The sequence below is a fragment of the Rhipicephalus sanguineus genome, chromosome 8, assembly GCF_013339695.2.
Source record: "Rhipicephalus sanguineus isolate Rsan-2018 chromosome 8, BIME_Rsan_1.4, whole genome shotgun sequence".
Classification (NCBI taxonomy): Eukaryota; Metazoa; Arthropoda; class Arachnida; order Ixodida; family Ixodidae; genus Rhipicephalus; species Rhipicephalus sanguineus.
The window spans coordinates 39,213,723-39,232,172 of record NC_051183.1 but is presented as its reverse complement, the minus strand read 5'-3'; the positions used below and the strand labels follow the sequence as shown (position 1 = coordinate 39,232,172).

The window sequence follows — 18,450 nt, the reverse complement described above, 5'->3', positions numbered from 1 at the left end:
CAGACAGTCAATCGGTCGGTAGCTCGGTTGGTCGGTCACTCACTCACTCACTCACTCACTCACTCACTCACTCACTCACTCACTCACTCACTCACTCACTCACTCACTCACTCACTCACTCACTCACTCACTCACTCACTCACTCACTCACTCACTCACTCACTCACTCACTCACTCACTCACTCACTCACTCACTCACTCACTCACTCACTCACTCACTCACTCACTCACTCACTTATTCACTCACTCAATGAAAGAATCAATCAATTAATCATAATTTTCTTTAGCGTTTCCTTGACCTGAACGACTAAATATCTCACTTTGTTTGTTTTGCCGAGTGGAAAGAAAAAAACATATCGCGTGGTCCCTTATTCATTTGTCTGGGACGACTCGACGGCGAAGGCCGTCTTCCTTGGCCTTTTTTTCTTCTCATTGGATTGTATTGAACCCATTGATTGAATTTTGTTGAGTCGATTGTATTGCGAAAGTGAGAAGCGGAACAACGACGGGCGCGACAGGCAGGTTACATAGGTACATGCAAAGCACGAAAAGGGGTCCACGTGAGGCGTTCAAATTGTTCACTTTAATTCCAAACACATGTACTGCTCATCTAGGCTCATCTTGCCTTACTTGAGTGCAGCAGCGTTTTCGTCTTTTCGTCTTACAAGAGTGTAACACCTGCCGGACTTTCTTCCTTCGCGCTGTTCGAAGAGAAACGTTCAGGGGATGGCATATTCGCTGCTATAATTATTTTGCTCGAGGATATTCTGTGGTCCGCCGTATCGCCCTCAAACACCTTGAGGAGCGCCTTCTGGTCAACCTCACATGTCGCGCGTTATGAATGGTTCACGAAGCTCCCCGACCTCCTGCGCACCCAAGACGTCTTCGCAGAACGAGCCGCACATTCGGTTCACCGCCCATGCCACAGCTCCCAACGCGCCAACGTAGACCAACACAGCCATCATGTGCCACGCGAATACGCTTGCGGCCAACATCGAATCCATGTGGCTCTGCACGTCCCAGGGCTTGTGTCCGGGCAGAGGATTGTACAGGATGAAGGCGATCTGCCATAGCCACGTTCCATGCAGAAGGCAAAAATAAGCTCGGCCCAGGGACGCCAGGACGCTTCGAGGTCGACACATCTCGGCTATGAGACAGGTCACGAGAGCAACCATGGTGTACAGCAAGAGCATGTGCACCATGACGTCGAGGTGCATCCTGCCTTGCAGATGGAAGTGGAACAGCAGGCCCTCGGAGGCTACGGCGAGCAGCAGCGCCACGTAGTCCGTGTGAGGCGGGAACGGGAACCCGGCGTTGTACATGACGTCCACTACACCGCTGATCAGGAAGAACGCGTACATGGACTGGTGCTGTACGCTCTCCGCGTATGCGAGGTTGTTGCGTCTGAAAGTAGCGGGGAACTCCATGGCAATGCATACGCAACAGCTGATTATCTTTACGATGCCTTCGACGCTGAAACTCTTGGGCAGGCAAGGCACCGTGTACGTGCAACAGCAGACATAGCGTCGCTTGTTCTCCCTGCTTACGGCGTAATTGCGCCACGCCGCGAAGGTCCACCACGTTCCGAAAACGAAGAGAAAGCTTCCGGTTAATGTGTGGCCCACGAAGGTTCCCATGTTTGTGTTTCAGGCCACTGGACGGGCGGTGTCGTTGGCAGCGACCACTACTTCTCACTTATCCTGCAATCGAAAAGAAGACAAGCGTGACTATGGGTGCCTCAGCAGGGGCGTAGCCAGAAACATTTTTAGTGGTGGCGGGTGGGGGGGGGGGGGGGGGTTCAACCTTACTTTTTATATGTTCGTGTGTGCGTTTGTATGTGTCCGTGTATATATACACATGTAAAATTGCAAAATTTCGATAGTTTGAAGCCCCCCCCCCCCTCCCCCCACCACCCTTGCTACACCAGTCTAATCAGCACTGTTTAGTCGACAATTCTCACGTACCGATAGTACTAAGCCATTGCCTCTCTGTACACGTAATACTGCGGACAGGTCAAGAAGAGTACATGTGACAAACGCAGCAAAGTAATATGCAGTAAAGGCGTGTGTGGATGAGGTATGAGGGTGAGAGGCAACATGGCGTCATCTAGTGCTAGCCTCCTACATCACTTCCCATTTATGGATTGTCACACGCACACACTCAAACGCTCATACATGCGTGCGTGGCACGTAAATAAACGAAATAAAACGCTCAATACGTCCGTATTCTTGTAGGCAATGTTTGTGGACATCCAACAAAAGTTATGTTTATGTCGGATAGACAAGCAGTATTTCAGCTCAATTGAGCGAACGGAACTTCCAAGGTTTGGGCAAGTTTAGAGCCCTTTACGACTGTTAAATCGTAACTGCGAAAAAAAACTCTCTATTTTTGTGCATTGAAGTGCGGTAGAGCGCGCAATCAACGTTCCAACAGGAAGAGTGTCGTCAAAATGCAGAATAGGAAGAAGACCAATCAGAGCAGCTGCGGTCAACAGATAAAATTGTTTGGTTCAATTAAACCAAGCGCCTGTCCAGCAAGCCAGCCTGCGACCACTAATGTGTATGGTGCTGCAAATCAGGAAACAACTTATGTGGGCACTGATCACTTTTTTCTGATATCACACCTGTGTAGCGGCTTGTGGTTTTACCTAGACAGACTGTTTCTTTATTTTTATTTTTTTTTGAAGGTTGACATGCTGAATATTGCAGGACAGCTGGACCTCGAAACTAGACCGCAGAGTTGTCATAAACATTTCCGGCACCGAATAAGATATCGATCACTGGCTATGCCGCTGCTCTCGATTTGCCTCTGAGAGACGAACACTTTCTGACGCGTTGCGACGATTGGACGATCGGCCGCCCTCCGTGCAGATGTTGCTGGAGCACCGTCCCCATAGTTTGTCTACTCACAAGGCAGTTAAAACACTTTTGCGCTTTTTGACGACTACGGGCCTGTGTGAATGCCTGTGCCTATTGTATAGTGCCACCGCCACATACGCCTCAGCGCATTTACTTCATCATAAAACAGCGCGCGCACACGAAGACAAAAGAAGGAAAGAACCGATGACACGAGCGCTCACTATCAACTGAGATTTTTATTCAACAGATGTAAATGACACTTAGGATGTGGAATACCATGTCTTACTGAATTTGTTACTTAGGATTATTTAACTAAATTGCTAAATGTTGACTTTAGGCAAGAAATGCGGCTTGCAAAGTGCGAGAGCGTCTTCAGAAGCCCCCATTGCATTATTTGCTATAAAGAAAGTCTCACGTACACAATTTTTTCCAAGCTGCAAAGAAAGCCCGCGAATTACAAAAAAATAAAGAACACGTGACTAGCGCATGCGCGCCAGCCAAAGTGCTGCTTTCAGCCGTGGTTTCAGCGAACGAAATCAGCTGCGGCCGCGACTCGCCGACTCCGTTGCAGTGGTAGGCCAATAAGTTAACGGTGGTTTCTTGGCCCGCACTCACTATAACTTGCACCATCACGCGCGCCAACTGGCTCACGCGAGCCAAGAAACGACCGCTTGTCGGCCTACCGCGGCAACGGAGCCGGCGTGTCGCGGCCGCAGCGGATTACGTTCGTTCAAGCCATGGCTGAGAGCAGCACGTTCGCTCGTGCGCATGCGCTAGTCACGTGTTTTAAACACGATAGTCTTTCTTGGGGAACTTAAACGCAGAAATTTTGGTCTGTCTGTTTGTCTGTCTGTCACCCGATTCAGCCACCCGGCCAAAATTGAACCACTTGCCCAAGGGCCAGCCATCTTGAACTAGTGTGTAGGTTCATACTTGTGTACATTGTCGATCAAAAAGCAAACATTACGCATATCTGAGGCGCAATATCACTACGTAAGTATTAGGTGGTGTGTTCCTTTATGAGAAAATACATAGATACGTAATTCTAAACAGCCTAGTTTCTTAATTAGGCTGCGCTAAAAATACGGCTGCGTTGAAAATGCAACGCTATGACGGCGACGAACGCCCTCTGCCACGGAAGAAGGAAACCCTCTGCACAAGCTCATGTTTCCCGACGTATGCCAGATGGCGCTCATATCTCACGCAGCGCTAAAGCCCCTGAAACTTCGTAAAGTAGCGACACTTTCCTCCTCCGCTCGCGTTCCTCCTCGTTCTCCTCTCCTTCGCACTCTCTTTTCGAGCATGGCGCCACCTACCTTGCTCCCGCGTAGCAGACGACGCTTCGCAAAGAGAGCGCGCGCTTGCCAGGCGGCGCGCTTTAAGCATTCGCACTAGCTGTCTAGCTCTTGGTATACTTTTTTTTAAAATTATATTGTGTTTAGGAGATGTTAGGACGCGTTTGTAAAGGACATGCGTAATGTTGAACGTTAATGTCCCGCTCTACATGAAGCCTTCCGAAACTTATACATTGTATACGTCATCCTCGCGAGGCGAATTCGTCGTGCATACCAATGAAGCACTGAGGCTGCCAGTACGCACTAGAGGTAGCCGTTCCGAATTATCGGTTGGGTAAATATAGTTAACGCCGCTATATGTGCCTGTATTATGTAGCACTGTACACTGCAGTATAAAAGGGGGCGTATTTGAGGCATCTCTTTCCTACAAAACGATATCCAGCATTTGGATCGCTTGTTTTTTTTTCTTTTTCGCCAAATCTGTGCGTGCTAAGAGGCGTATTCCTGTCCCGAAACAATAACCATCAATCTCGCATGTCTTTCCTTGCATTATCGCCGGGCGCACCGTACTTCCAGGCACGAATGGCGTGCGTGTTATTAAACAGCACCTTGATAGGAAAGCGGCGAGCGCCGAGTTTTCAAGAAAGGAAGCTCAAACTAGCCAGACGATGATTGTTTGTGAGGGGCAAGAAGACTCCACAAAGGGTACGGACAGTTTTTAGAGTGCAAGAAACACATGGGCAATGGGTGTTGGCGGTATTATGCTAGTTAAAGAGTGGCGACTAATATTTATTTAGAAAATGACTGTCAGTTCAAGCAGCTCGGAGCTTCATTGAAAGAAGAATGCGCCAGAAGGCGTACATCATTTCCAGTCAAGACAGCGTTGGTTGATTCGTTAAGAGATTAGACGCACCAACCATAGTGCGCAAGTTTGCCTCGTAGACGTACTTGACATGCGAACTATACTCGCTGCTCAATGAACGAGCAAGCGAAAGGATAAACAAGCCAGCTGCCACCGTAAACGTTTCCTTCGCGAGAGCTGCACTCGCGGATAATAATATCATCTGGGGTTTTACGTCCCAATACCACGATATGATTATGAGAGACGCCGTAGTGGAGGGCTCGGGAAATTTTGACCATCTGATGTTCTTTAACGAGCATTGACATCTCACGGCACACTGGCCTCAAGCTATTCGCCTCCATCGAAATGTGACCGCCGCGGTCGGTCGCGACCTTCGGGTCAGCAGCCGAGCACCATAACCTCTGCTCCACCGCGGCGGAAAGCCACTCGCAGATATAAACCTCCACACGAAATGGCACGTAAACCTTCGCGCTAAATAACACGCGTAGATGAGGTTCCTAAACGATGAAGTACACTGCGACTCGGTTGGGCACGCACGCTTTGCCTACCTACCTTCTATCGCAAGTCCACCGGCGGATCTGTCGACGTACAAGAGACAGAGAAAGCTCTTTGCTCCAGGAAAAACAAAAACAAAACAAAAACAACCGAGCACGCAACAAAAACAAACAGAGAGTACCACTCCTAATGTGAGTTTTCACACTGCAGCTTTGTTTCTTTAAAGAACTGCGCCGAATCTCTGAAGTTTCGCAATCACATTTTCGATCGTCAGTCGGCGTGCCTCCGTAGTCGGCGTGCCATGCTAGGCGCACAAACCAATACCGCAAACTCAAACCAGTAGGCGCATCACGTCAAGCAGAAAACCTAACCATATATTCTTGAAAAAAAAAAAACACTGAGTACAGACCCCGCAGAAGCAGCAATAAAACGTGTGAGGAATAGCGACGTACTGCAGAATTAACTGACACCAGCTGCGTGCGTTATAGCACGCAGCTATTTGCGCGAACCTCGACGAGTACTTATAGTCGGAGGATAGCAACTTACCTCGCACATTCGCGTCGAAAGCGTCGGCCGAAAGTTCTATCTTCCGATTCGGTGTAACCAAGCCTTCCTTCGCAACTTGTTGCGCTTCCCGGGCGGTTTTTGCTTTCGCTTTATTTGTTTCGGCATCCGAAAGCGCAGCAGAAGCCCATGGCAACCAACCGCGACGTCGTTCTTGTGTGCAAGGTATCACAGAGCACAACGCACGCGGTATGGAAAGTGCGTATCCATAGAACACGTGCGCTGAGAACCAGCGAGCCTGCACTTCGAGAGCAAAGATGGCAGTCGCGAGCGACTGTAAACAAACGAACGCGGCGCGCTCTCCCACGTGACGGCATTTGGCCAATGCCAACGCGGCGTCAGCCTCGGAGAGGACAGAGGAGGGAGAAAAGAGAGGAGGCGCGCTTTTATGCACGTATGTCGCTACTTTACGAAGTTTCAGGGACTTTAACGCAGCGCTCGTATATCGTCTTTCGGCGGAATTTGCAGCGTAGCACGCAGATACGCGGCCATTCTTTTTAACACGAAAGTGTTTTATGCCGGGGTCCACCAAGACTTCAGTGACGTATTTCCGTCACGGAAATCACGTAGAAAAAATTTACACGATCAGATGTCAAAGAAAAAAAAACTTCCGTCAACGGGCACCGAACCCACGACCGCTCGGTCCGCAACAACAGATGCCGGGCACTATATCCACTGCGCCACGGCCACAAACTCTAGAGGCTTTACAAACGCCTTTTATATCTACCACTCTCTCGGTCTTTGTGTTCCCCGCCAGCGGGGAACACAAAGGAACGCGAGGGGCACCGGCGCTAATCTCATGTCACCGCTTCTTCGCGCGTTCGAATAAGAGTTCACGCGGCATCTCAACCAGCAGTACTCCAAGATGATGACCACAGTGACGTCAATGAAAAAAAATCACAGCATATCCACGGAGTGAATGATGATGAGTGGGCGAAGCTGCGGAGGTTCATCGGTAAACCGTGAATCTTCCGTGAATTCTGCCCAGTACATCATCACCGACGTGAGATCGGGCGCGTTTATACTAAAGGTTCGATGAGTTATGACGACTTGCAGCTCACTTTAATTTTACATGTACGCTGTGAATTTTCATTGTTTAGAAAACCATTGCTTTAGAAAACACCTTGCGTCTTTCGTTAAGCAGCTGGCGTCTTTTTCGTTTTGCTTTAGAAACATCTGGCGTTCTTTCGTTTTGTTTTTACAAAACATCTGGCGTCTTTCGTTGGTTTATTTCATCAATCAACGGCGTTTTGAACAAAATTTTTATTGTTTGATCACGCACAGGAGAAATCTCACCAGGCACTACCTTGGAGGTAAACAATGGCTGCTAATGGGAATGAGAGACACAAGAAGTCGGCTTTTAGCTAACACTTACACTCCTACAGAGACAGAAGAATTCGGCTTTTAGTTAACGCGCACGCTGCGAATTTTTTATTGTTCAACAACGCACAGGAGAAATCTCCCACCGGCACCACCTTGGAGGTCAAAGGGTAAGACTTGTTACTCACTACTACGAGCACGACGAGGGACGAACGGGTGCCGCCTTAAGGAGCTTCGCCCCTATAATATGTATAGAATGATGCTGCACTGTGTTTAGAACAAAAGACGAATGATCTAGAGTATAATTTGTATTCTACTATGAGAGAGCAGTAAGCCGTCCCGGTTCCGTAACTTCGAAGGTGCACAAGCATTTATCACGTCAATGAGCACACTCTCGTTGGAGCCAAGTAGGAAAGGTTCTTCAACAGACACCCTGTGTCTCAACCATTCATGTAGCGCAAGGTTCCTAAGCAACTCTTCTAAAGCTACTGACCTGATTTGCGAATATCTCACGGTGATAAAAAGTGATGGGCCTGCTTTTGACAAAGAGCGCCGTGTGTTATTGCAAACGTTTCGATAACGCGAGTATATACTGCGTTCGCCCTGTGAAGTAATCGTGTTATTTTAAACCAAAATGGATATTCTCGCAACATCACCCTCAAATACAGCCCAGAACTGGCAGACAACTGACTGACTTGATTGAGCTGGAATGAAAAAAAAAAATCACAGCATATCCACGGAGTGAATGATGATGAGTGGGCGAAGCTGCGGAGGTTCATCGGTAAACCGTGAATCTTCCGTGAATTCTGCCCAGTACATCATCACCGACGTGAGATCGGGCGCGTTTATACTAAAGGTTCGATGAGTTATGACGACTTGCAGCTCACTTTAATTTTACATGTACGCTGTGAATTTTCATTGTTTAGAAAACCATTGCTTTAGAAAACACCTTGCGTCTTTCGTTAAGCAGCTGGCGTCTTTTTCGTTTTGCTTTAGAAACATCTGGCGTTCTTTCGTTTTGTTTTTACAAAACATCTGGCGTCTTTCGTTGGTTTATTTCATCAATCAACGGCGTTTTGAACAAAATTTTTATTGTTTAATCACGCACAGGAGAAATCTCACCAGGCACTACCTTGGAGGTAAACAATGGCTGCTAATGGGAATGAGAGACAGAAGAAGTCGGCTTTTAGCTAACACTTACACTTCTACAGAGACAGAAGAATTCGGCTTTTAGTTAACGCGCACGCTGCGAATTTTTTATTGTTCAACAACGCACAGGAGAAATCTCCCACCGGCACCACCTTGGAGGTCAAAGGGTAAGACTTGTTACTCACTACTACGAGCACGACGAGGGACGAACGGGTGCCGCCTTAAGGAGCTTCGCCCCTAAAAACATGGTTGATCCCTCCGTCATAGGAATCGGAACAACACGAAAGTAAAACGTGTCCTTACAGAAGTAGGTGAATGTTTGTTATACATTTATATAAGAGAGTTTGCATAATGTATATAGATGCCTGGCAGCTATGGGCACACTGCACTTCTAACTCACCGCTGACGGGAACGCCTCTAGCGGCGGCGCGCGCGTCCGTGGGGTGATAGAAGCTTTCACATGCCGCGGCCCGTCACAGCGTTCGTGCCAGCTCCTTCGTGTTTTAACACGAAAGAGTTTTATGCCGGGGTCCACCAAGATTTCAGTGACGTATTTCCGTCACGGAAATGACGTCGAAAATTTACACGATCAGATGGCAAAGAAAAAAGTTCCGTCAACGGGCATCGAACCCTCGACCACTCGGTCCGCAACAACAGATGCCGGGCACGCTATTCACGGCGTCACGGTCACAGACTCTAGAAACTTTACAAACGCGTCTTTTATATCTACCACTCTCCAAGTCGACGGGATGGTGTTGCCCTCTGGGAGCGGTAAAGTAAAGTAATTCGTCATTACTGTGGCCTCCGCGATTAACACCTGCAACGCGTTACACGTCCATCCAATACGGCGAGTTTTCAATAGAAGTTCAATTTTGTCAATGCCTTAACACACCGCGAGGTGGCGATCTTAGCCCAAGCGTCGTAAAAGCGTCGGCCTCGCTCATGGCATCACGCTAATCCAAACGAAAAATATCTCCGCGACGCGCGCCTGCTTCACCTGGCTGTAATGCCGCGTTCACCGCTGACGCGTTCGCCCCGAGAAAAATCGCGGCTGGGCTACTGGGGTGGCAGGACGCGCTTTGCGTTTCCCCCTTGTCCGGCCGTGGTGTTCAATCACATTTTAACATGCCGCGGGATGGCGACCAAGTTCAGCGTCCAATATGCGACGCTCTTCTGGCTATCACACCTCGTTCTCTGATTACGCTTTCACCGTTAACTACTATAGCTACCACAAGGGTTTGTTTAATCTCCATCCCGACGACTAACATGGACGTTAGTCGTCGGGATGGAGATGTACCACCAATCATCGAAGTGGGTGCATCCACGTTAAACGGTGCTATAATATCAATAATATCTGGGGATTAAAGTCGCAAATCAACGATGTGATTATGAGGGACGCCGTAGTGGAGGGCTCCGGAAATTTCGACCACCTGAGGTTCTTTAACGTGCACCTAAAGCTAAGTACACGGTAAACGGTGCTGTAGCTGCCAGACGTCAATATACATTGTGCAAACTCTCTTATATCAATTCAGTTACTTCTGTAAACATTCAGTTGCTTCTTTAAGGGCACGCTTTACTTTCGTGTTATTCCGATTCCTATGAAGGAGGGATCAACCGTCTTTTTTTTTATTTCGCGGGCTTTCTTTGCAGCTTGGAACAATGGTATACGTGAGACTTTCTTTATCGCAAATAATGCAAGGGGGGTATCTGAACACGCTCTTCAACTTCGCCACTCATATATCTTGCCTAGAGTCAATATTTAGCAATTTATTTCAATAATCCTAATTAACAAATTAGTTAATTACAAAACAACAAATTGTCTGTAGTGCGCAAGGTGGCTGTCAGCAATTTGCAACTGATTTCACTCGCCTGGCTCTAATATTGTACATTTTACCCCTTGGCTAAAACAGCTTGGACACCCGGTATATATATGCACACATACGTACATGTGTGTGTGTGTGTGTGTGTGTGTGTGTGTGTGTGTGTGTGTGTGTGTGTGTGTGTGTGTGTGTGTGTGTGTGTGTGTGTGTGTGTGTGTGTGTGTGTGTGTGTGTGTGTGTGTGTGTGTGTGTGTGTGTGTGTGTGTGTTGAATAAAAATTTCAGTTGCTAGTGAGCGCTCGTGTCATCGGTTCTTTCCTCTCTTTTATCTTCGTGTATGTGCGCTCTTTTATTATAAAGTGCTACAAACTCGCCCAAATAGCTACTTTGCGCATTTACTTATTATTTCCTTTTATCCTTTGCATCCTCTCTCTCTCTCATCTTTATGCTCTCCTTTCCATTTCCCCCAGCGTAGGGTAGCCAACCGGGCTAATCTGGTTAACCACCCTGCCTTCTCGTTTTCTTTCTTCCTTTTCGTGTCGGGCTGACGGCTTAATAAGGAGTTCTTGTAGGGGTAACAATGAGCTGTTTCGCCTCAAACACGAAGCAGTTGATGCGATAGCAACAAATTCGAATGGTATACTAAGTAAGTACAGCAGCTCACTCTTTTAGCATGTGGCCTGTGTAACTCAACAAAATGCTGCCGTAAGGAAACACGACCGCTGCAGCGAGCGAAGAGACTTTCATGCTGTCGATGGCTTCAGCGGAAACTTTGCGGTGAGAAGACCACACGTACTAACATACCGTCTGCTGATCCCTATAAAGATAGGCGTGCGCGAATACGCCTGCCCCGTCGAAGTACGCCGACATCTTGGGCAGTGCAAAACCTTACGCCAGCAGGCACACAGATAAGACAGATAAGGCACAAAGAAAAGATACACAGATATCTGTGTCTGCCTTCGTAAGGTTTCGCGCTACCCAAAATGTTGGATCATTAACAATTAGCCCGAACAAATTGTTTTAAAGGGGCCCTGCAAAACTTATTCAGCGTGGTCAGAAAACGCTGCTGATCGGTAGTCGAGACTCCAGACAACACCCGAGCCAAACATTATAGCGCAGTGCACGGCCTGGAATTTACAATTAATTTTCAAATCAGCTAGAAATCGTTCCCTCTTCTCTCTACAAATGATGCCATAAACTCAAATGACCGCGCCATAAATCCAAAGTCGACGGCCATCGGCTGATTTGAGCATCGTGAGCTGCATAGTTTATGCGGCCTCCGCGGGATGCCGCCACGTGCCCACGCGCTCGCTCGCGATCACGCTGAATATAAGCCGCGCGTTTGAAGAAAAAAAAAGTGCTCAAGGTTATGACGCGCACTCACGAAGGGACGCATCTTCTCGCCCGCTTGTCGTCCCATTCCCTGCGTAGCTTTCAGCACGCTCGCTGGCACGAAAGGAGAAGGAAAGCGCTTGAAACGTGCGAGATATCTCTGTAACTCCTCTCGTACTTGGCGGATTATAAAAATTTTTGCGGAAGTCGATTCGTGATACAATAAGCTCTTTATTGCAGCCATTCGACGATTACTTGGAAAAGTGTTGCAGGTCCACTTTAAAGTACGCTGTTTCTGTCAAAGCCACATCCCCTCCAACCCCCCCCCTCCCCCACCGGAACCCCATCATGTGCCTTTCGCGGCGGAGACGGCAGGTGCGATTCCTCCCCGCTTTAGTACGTTCTAGGTGCGAGCGAAAGCGTGCAAGGGTTTGCACGCTTTCGCTCGCACCTAGAACGTACGACAACCCGCCACGGTTTTCTAGTGGTTATGGAGTTGAATGCTGACACGCCGGTCGCGCGATTCAATCCTTGATCAACACTTTTTTGCGGAAAATTTCCTAGACAACGGACGAAACAGACACGGGCGTGTCTGTTTCGTCCGTTGTCTAGGAAATTTTACGCAAGAAGTGTTGATAATGGAGTACCAACTAGCTCCAACCCACACCTTGTTAAGATTGAATCCTGGCCGCGGCGGCCTCATTCCGACGTAGGCAAAATGGTAGAGGCCCGCGTGCTTAGGTTTAGGTGCACATTAATGAACCCCAGGTGGTCGAAATTTCTGGAGCCCTCGACTACGGCGTCTCTCATAATCAAGTCGTGGTTTTGGTACGTAAAACCCAAACAATTATTACGAGAACATACGACGCGGGGGTGATCTTATTTATCTGAACCTTAAACGGAACCTCACGGCAACGCTAACGGCGACAGTAAAAGTGCGCCTGGAATGTCTGTGTCTTTCTCGTAAATGACGTTCTCGTAATGATCTTCTCGTAAAGGCAGTACATTATACATGACTCGATAAAGGTATGTAGCGTGGATTGGGAGCTCTCGCGTGATACTTTGTTAAATCTATAAGCGAGGTAGGTGTGCGAGTGAGAAACATATATCGGAGCGGCTCTCCTGAGATGGATTGTCAATTGTTCTCGAAGGGAAATATCGTCAGAGGGGCGCCATTTCGACATCCGCGAACAGTTAACTATGATTCGTGGAGCCACATAACCACGTCTTCACTGCGCCTATCAAAATGTCACGGTAAAATTGATGCGAATGACGTCGACTTGGCGCCATAGAGTGGCTCTGCTTAGGGTGATAGCTGCTTTCGAAGCAAAACCTCGTCAAATTTGCAATTTTCTGTTGACTATCGGCAGCATCTCGGATCAATAGAATCGTCTGCGAAGAATAAGAAGAATGAGATGGCTTTCGCTTTCCAGTCGTCTTACGCGAATGCATAATGGCCCGTGTGACTTTGACTTTTAGATGCGAAGCAGCTCTTTGACTAGCCTGTGTAACGCTGTCCCTCCGTGCGTCCGTACGAACGCGCCGCAACGCGCTCCCCTCGCTGCAGGTGTTGGAGCGGTGCCAAGTAGGTCACGCTGCAGCTGCGCGTTGACGTCACGCTCCCCTCGCAGTGCGCGCTGACGTCACTCTCTCCCTCGCCTGCCGCGCGCTTGCCGCAGCGCCCGCAGCTGCCGCCTCGTCCGTTCACCCGCAACACCTGCCGCTACCGCCGCTCGCTACACCGCCGGCTCGTCGGTTCACGCGCAATAAACCTGACGCGCGCCTAACGTACGTGTTGAAACATGTCTGTACGTGTCACCTCTCTCTCGCTTCACCCTCTCCACCGCGTTAGCGCCGCTCAACCCGTGACGCCACCCGTGCGCAACGCTGCTGCTTCGCATCCCATCAGGGTTCCCTTTGGGAAGATGGTGTTATTGTTTCATGTATTTTCTGTATCTGCCGCGCACTCTGTGTATGACTTCATGGTTCACTATACCGATCTGGCCAAACCTCTCCAGTACTCGTTAAGAAAATTTCTTGAGTTTACTCGCGTCTATTGTGGACCGAATAAAGTCGTTTCACTCACTCACTCACTCTCAGCCAAACGACTGAGTGTTCTATATTAACGTTTTCGTTCTCATGGGTGTAACGACATTGACAGAAAGCTTCGGCTTCGTCTTCATAACGCCATCTGCTTCTAACGCTGCAGGCTTCGTATCATGATCAATGGGTTGCACCGACGTCGTTTCGTTTTCTTCAAGCATTACGTGAGGCCCGGAGCATAGCTCACACATCAACACAATAAAATCCGAAGCTATCCAGTAGTAAGTAGTTAAAGGGTGGTTTTACTGTGGAAACCAGCGGGCTAAGTGAGACCAGCGGCAACACATTGGAACATGTACTTTTAAATGAGAAGCATTTCTTAGCGAACCTTTGGCACTTTGAGCGTTTCTATCTACGTATCTATCTATCTATCTAGCCGCATACGTCTGGGTGTTCTCATGGTCGCCTCCTTAACTTGGTGCACACCAAAATTGGCATGGGAGGGTAAGAGAATTTGACGAATATGACTGTCGGGCTATGGCATGAATAACGTGAAAATCCTGTCGCATACGTCGTCAAACCCTTTCCTCCAGACACCTGTGGCACATACCCGTTTACCACAAGCCGCGGTGTACGGGTATGCGCCACAGGTGATTGACAGTTTATATCGACCCAGGAACGGCGAGAACAGACATTGGTATTTGAAATGCGAGAGCGTTAAGAAAGACCGACATCGGCAGCGTTGACCCGACGACTGGAAAGAATGAAAATTATGATCCCAGCAGGAATCGAACCCAAGCATTCCCGCGTGGCAATCAGGTATTCTACCACAGAGCCACACCAGGTCTATAAACTGGTTTGGAAAAACAGCCTATGCAGGCGCAATGTCGCTGCAACGTCAATTGTGGTTGTGGTGCTGGCTATCTAATTTTACAAGAAAGCAATAAACACAGCATATGCACTCCTACGATACAGGCGTCATAGCAGATTAACGTCTGTGGTTCCAGTGTTGGCTCCGCTTTTATTGCAGTCTAATAAACATTATATTTGTATTCCGGTGATTCAGCAAGCCATATCGAATCATTTCTCGACCCCGGAGGAACGCATTAACGAAAGTTGCAATGATATTCACATTATTGCACCATGAAGTGCATTTAGTTTCGATAATACTGACGTATGAACTGTAACGTGAGGGCTGGCGTTAAGGCTCATTCACACCGAAGGCGGGGCGGCCAAAGCGGCAAAGCGGTGAGGCGGAAAGCGGGAAAACCTCCTCTCCAGGCAGCGAAAGCGGGACGGAAAACGAGGCGGCAGGTCCGATCGCTCTCGGACCAATTTTTTGCCGCTCGCCGCTACTCGCCGCTTTGCCGCAGCCAATGAGAACGCGCTGCGGCGGTGGCGCGGCGGTGGTGCGGGTGTCTCTTTGGGAGAAGCCGTGCCACGTGATAGCGACACGTGCGCTAACGCGCGAGAGGCTCCGCCTCCTCGGCCGCGCGGGCAGCCAAGAGAGCCATGCGGTCTGAACAGGTACGCGCGCTCGCCGCCTCGCCGCCTCGAAAAGCCCGCTTGGCCGCTTTGCCGCCCAGCCTTCGATGTGAATGTACCTTTACGTCGCACCATAAGTTACTCTTTAACGCCAGTGTTGTCGACCTGCCTGGTAAGCCCACCATGTGCACACAGCTACTACATTTACAAAAACACATCGATTCACCTTGTAACGCTTGGCTCAAAGCCATGAAATACGGCATAGAAGTACTCGCTGACTGCTTCGCACGAAACCGATTCCCACAACGCTTGGAATCTGCGGAATTTTTTTCTTCTCAGAACGAGTTCGCTCGCTCACACTGGTGCTGATCTCTACTCCAACTAATACTGCACCGAGGAATAAGATATTTACAACAACAACAAAGAAACACAGTTTCGATGACAGGGCAAAGCAATCAGTACGACAGCAACAAATTGAAATGCTATAAGAATTAAGGCTAGCAGCTAACTCCTTTGGACCCGATCTCGCGTAACTCTAAAAAACGCTGGTCAAAGGGAATACGGCCGCTCCAGGGAGCGAAGCGGTTTTCGTGCTGTCTGTAGTCTAAACCCGAAGTAAGCGGTGAAAGCACAACACGTACAGGGCCGTCTACTTATGTCTGTCGAGATAGCGCGCCCCAGCCCTCGCGACCGCGCCCTCTAGATCAGTCTTCGAAGTTGCTGCTCAAGCGACGCGGCCTCCTCCCCCCCTCCCCCCATCGGTGTCCCTTCATGCCCCTTCGCCCGACGAAAGACGGGCGGTGCGTTTTCTCTCTGCTTGAAGAGCCATCGACGGCAGGCCTCGCGCGGGTGATATTATCGAATGCGCCCTTCGTGCAACAGAATTGTCCCCTCTGCTTCAGCCGCACTCGTCCCCAGCGCTCGCGCGCTTTTACTCGCCGTAGAACATAGGATGCTCGGGATGATGTTATCGATTTGGAAGTTATGCGGAACATGACGGCAACGGCATAAACCCGCCGGGAGTGTACATTTAGGTGCTATCACCATAAAAAAATGTTCCCTAATTCTTGGCAAAAGCGATTTCTCGAACATAAGAATTTGTGCAATCGCAACAAAATAAACATAAAGAAAAGTTCCCTTCCGGCGAGCCTTCATATCACTAAATTATATCATTGTCTTCGATGAGCATATTTAATACCTGGGAGATTTCGAAAGTGTCGCATTAACACTGCCATACAGTAGATGATTTAGAACAATCTTGGTGAACCTCTTTCATATTATCCTCCTAAGTGTGCACTTCTGTAGCCTGAACTCCTATTTTCCATGGTTGTACTGAAACATTACTTATATCACTCCAATAATTTCCATGTTTCCGTAATCTTCTTGTGGAATTTATAAGGCACAGGCATGGAATATATGTCGAAAATATATCGATTCCATAAGGAAACGTGGAATTTTGGGAATTGCATACGGAACGTATCGGTGGGTAGATTTGCCCGGTAGGTTGCATACGTGAAAAATAAACTGTGTAAGAGCTGTCAACCTAACCATCGTCCTCGCCAGAGCACATTCATATTTTCTTTCTCCCTCCTTCAAACGCCTTCCCCTTGTAAACCTGCACGCCAGAATAAAGGCACCTTACTTCAGTCTATCTATCTATCTATCTATCTATCTATCTATCTATCTATCTATCTATCTATCTATCTATCTATCTATCTATCTATCTATCTATCTATCTATCTATCTATCTATCTATCTATCTATCTATCTATCTATCTATCTATCTATCTATCTATCTATCTATCTATCTATGGTCGACAGCTCGCCACTGAAGAGATTTCGACCAAAAGCGCGTCCACATTCACATTCCACTGTACCGTATACTTATCTTCAGGGTACGCGTTGGTTCTGTAACGTATGGTTGACGAACAAAACGGACGTAGGAATCATCACCGATTACACGTTTAAAGCCAGCTGTTCTGTAGTAACCTGTTCACCCTAGAGGAGTCAAGGAATGCCAACTCCTCGAAGAAGCCAACAGCTGTCGCAGAATGGCGCGCGTACACTTGCTTAACTACTACAGCTAATAATACTTGCGTGACTTCATCCAAGCCGCCCTCTAGCGACGAAGGTCCATTGACTCCAGCTTGATATTGCACTTATGCCTTGACCTATTAATTCCTCGGCGTAATTCCGGGAAATCCGCCGCCGCTAGCGGCTTCTTGAATCGAGACGTCTGCGAGGAAGTAATTTGTGAACCCTGACCTTCGAGTACTGCAAAGTGTAGGTAACATCGCGACGCCCGCCAGACGTGAAAATCCGGCAGCCAACATACCACGAACGCCGACTGAGTCATCATTAATTTTCCTTACTGACGTCTCGTACAACTGCACATGTTTCGGCTGCGCTTGCTTGTGTATGTCTTTATACCGCTTACACGTGTTGCATTCTCCTTCTGCGCTTTTCAGGCGTGAGATGACACATCTTCTACTTAACAAAGGTTCATTTCTTTTTGAACCTTTTTTGAACTGAAGGCGGCTGCGTTCAGTCGGTTCAATCGTGGGCAGGCAGGTTCAAGCAGGTTCAGTCGTGTGCAAGCAAAGCGAGATTTGCTGATATTGGTCTCACCTGAGGGACGTAGCCACGGTTTCAGCCAATGAGGGGCTTAGCTGGCGCGCTTGAACATTCCGTCGACGAACGTCACCGATGTCAGGGACGCGGTAACGCGGGTATCAGCAGAACATACGTATGTAGGCCGTGGACATCTTTACACTCCATTGGAGAGGACACCCACTCCCTAAAAGCTGCCCCCAATTTCAAAGACGATAGTCTTTCTTGGGGAACTTAAACGCAGAAATTTTGGTCTGTCTGTTTGTCTGTCTGTCACCCGTTTCAGCCACCCGACAAACGTTGAACCACTTTCCCAAGGGCCAGCCATCTTAAACTGGTTTGTAGGTTCATACTTGTGTACATTGTCGATCAAAAAGCAAACATTACGCATAACTGAGGCGCAACATCACTACGTAAGTATTAGGTAGTGTGTTCCTTTACCAGAAAATACATAGATACGTAATTCTAAAGACCCTAGTTTCTTAAGCTGCGCTTAAAATGGCGGCTGCGCTGAAAGTGCGGCGTTGAAAATACAAGACAGTGACGAACGCCCTCTGCCACGGAAGAAGGAAACCCTCTGTACAAGCTTATGTTTCCCGACGTATGCCAGATGGCGCT

At 48.4% G+C, this 18,450-nt stretch overlaps 1 protein-coding gene across 1 annotated transcript in view; it reads right to left on the bottom strand.

The window, feature by feature from the left end:
• Positions 1 to 570: 570 nt before the first annotated feature.
• The window catches only part of LOC119401745 (transmembrane protein 45B), a 36,512-nt gene continuing 18,632 nt past the window's right edge, over positions 571 to 18,450 (bottom strand). The window contains exon 2 of the mRNA XM_049418131.1: positions 571 to 1,700. Coding sequence (XP_049274088.1) covers positions 822 to 1,637 — 816 coding nt within the window. The 5' untranslated portion in view covers positions 1,638 to 1,700 and the 3' untranslated portion in view covers positions 571 to 821. The remainder of the gene's footprint in view (positions 1,701 to 18,450) is intronic.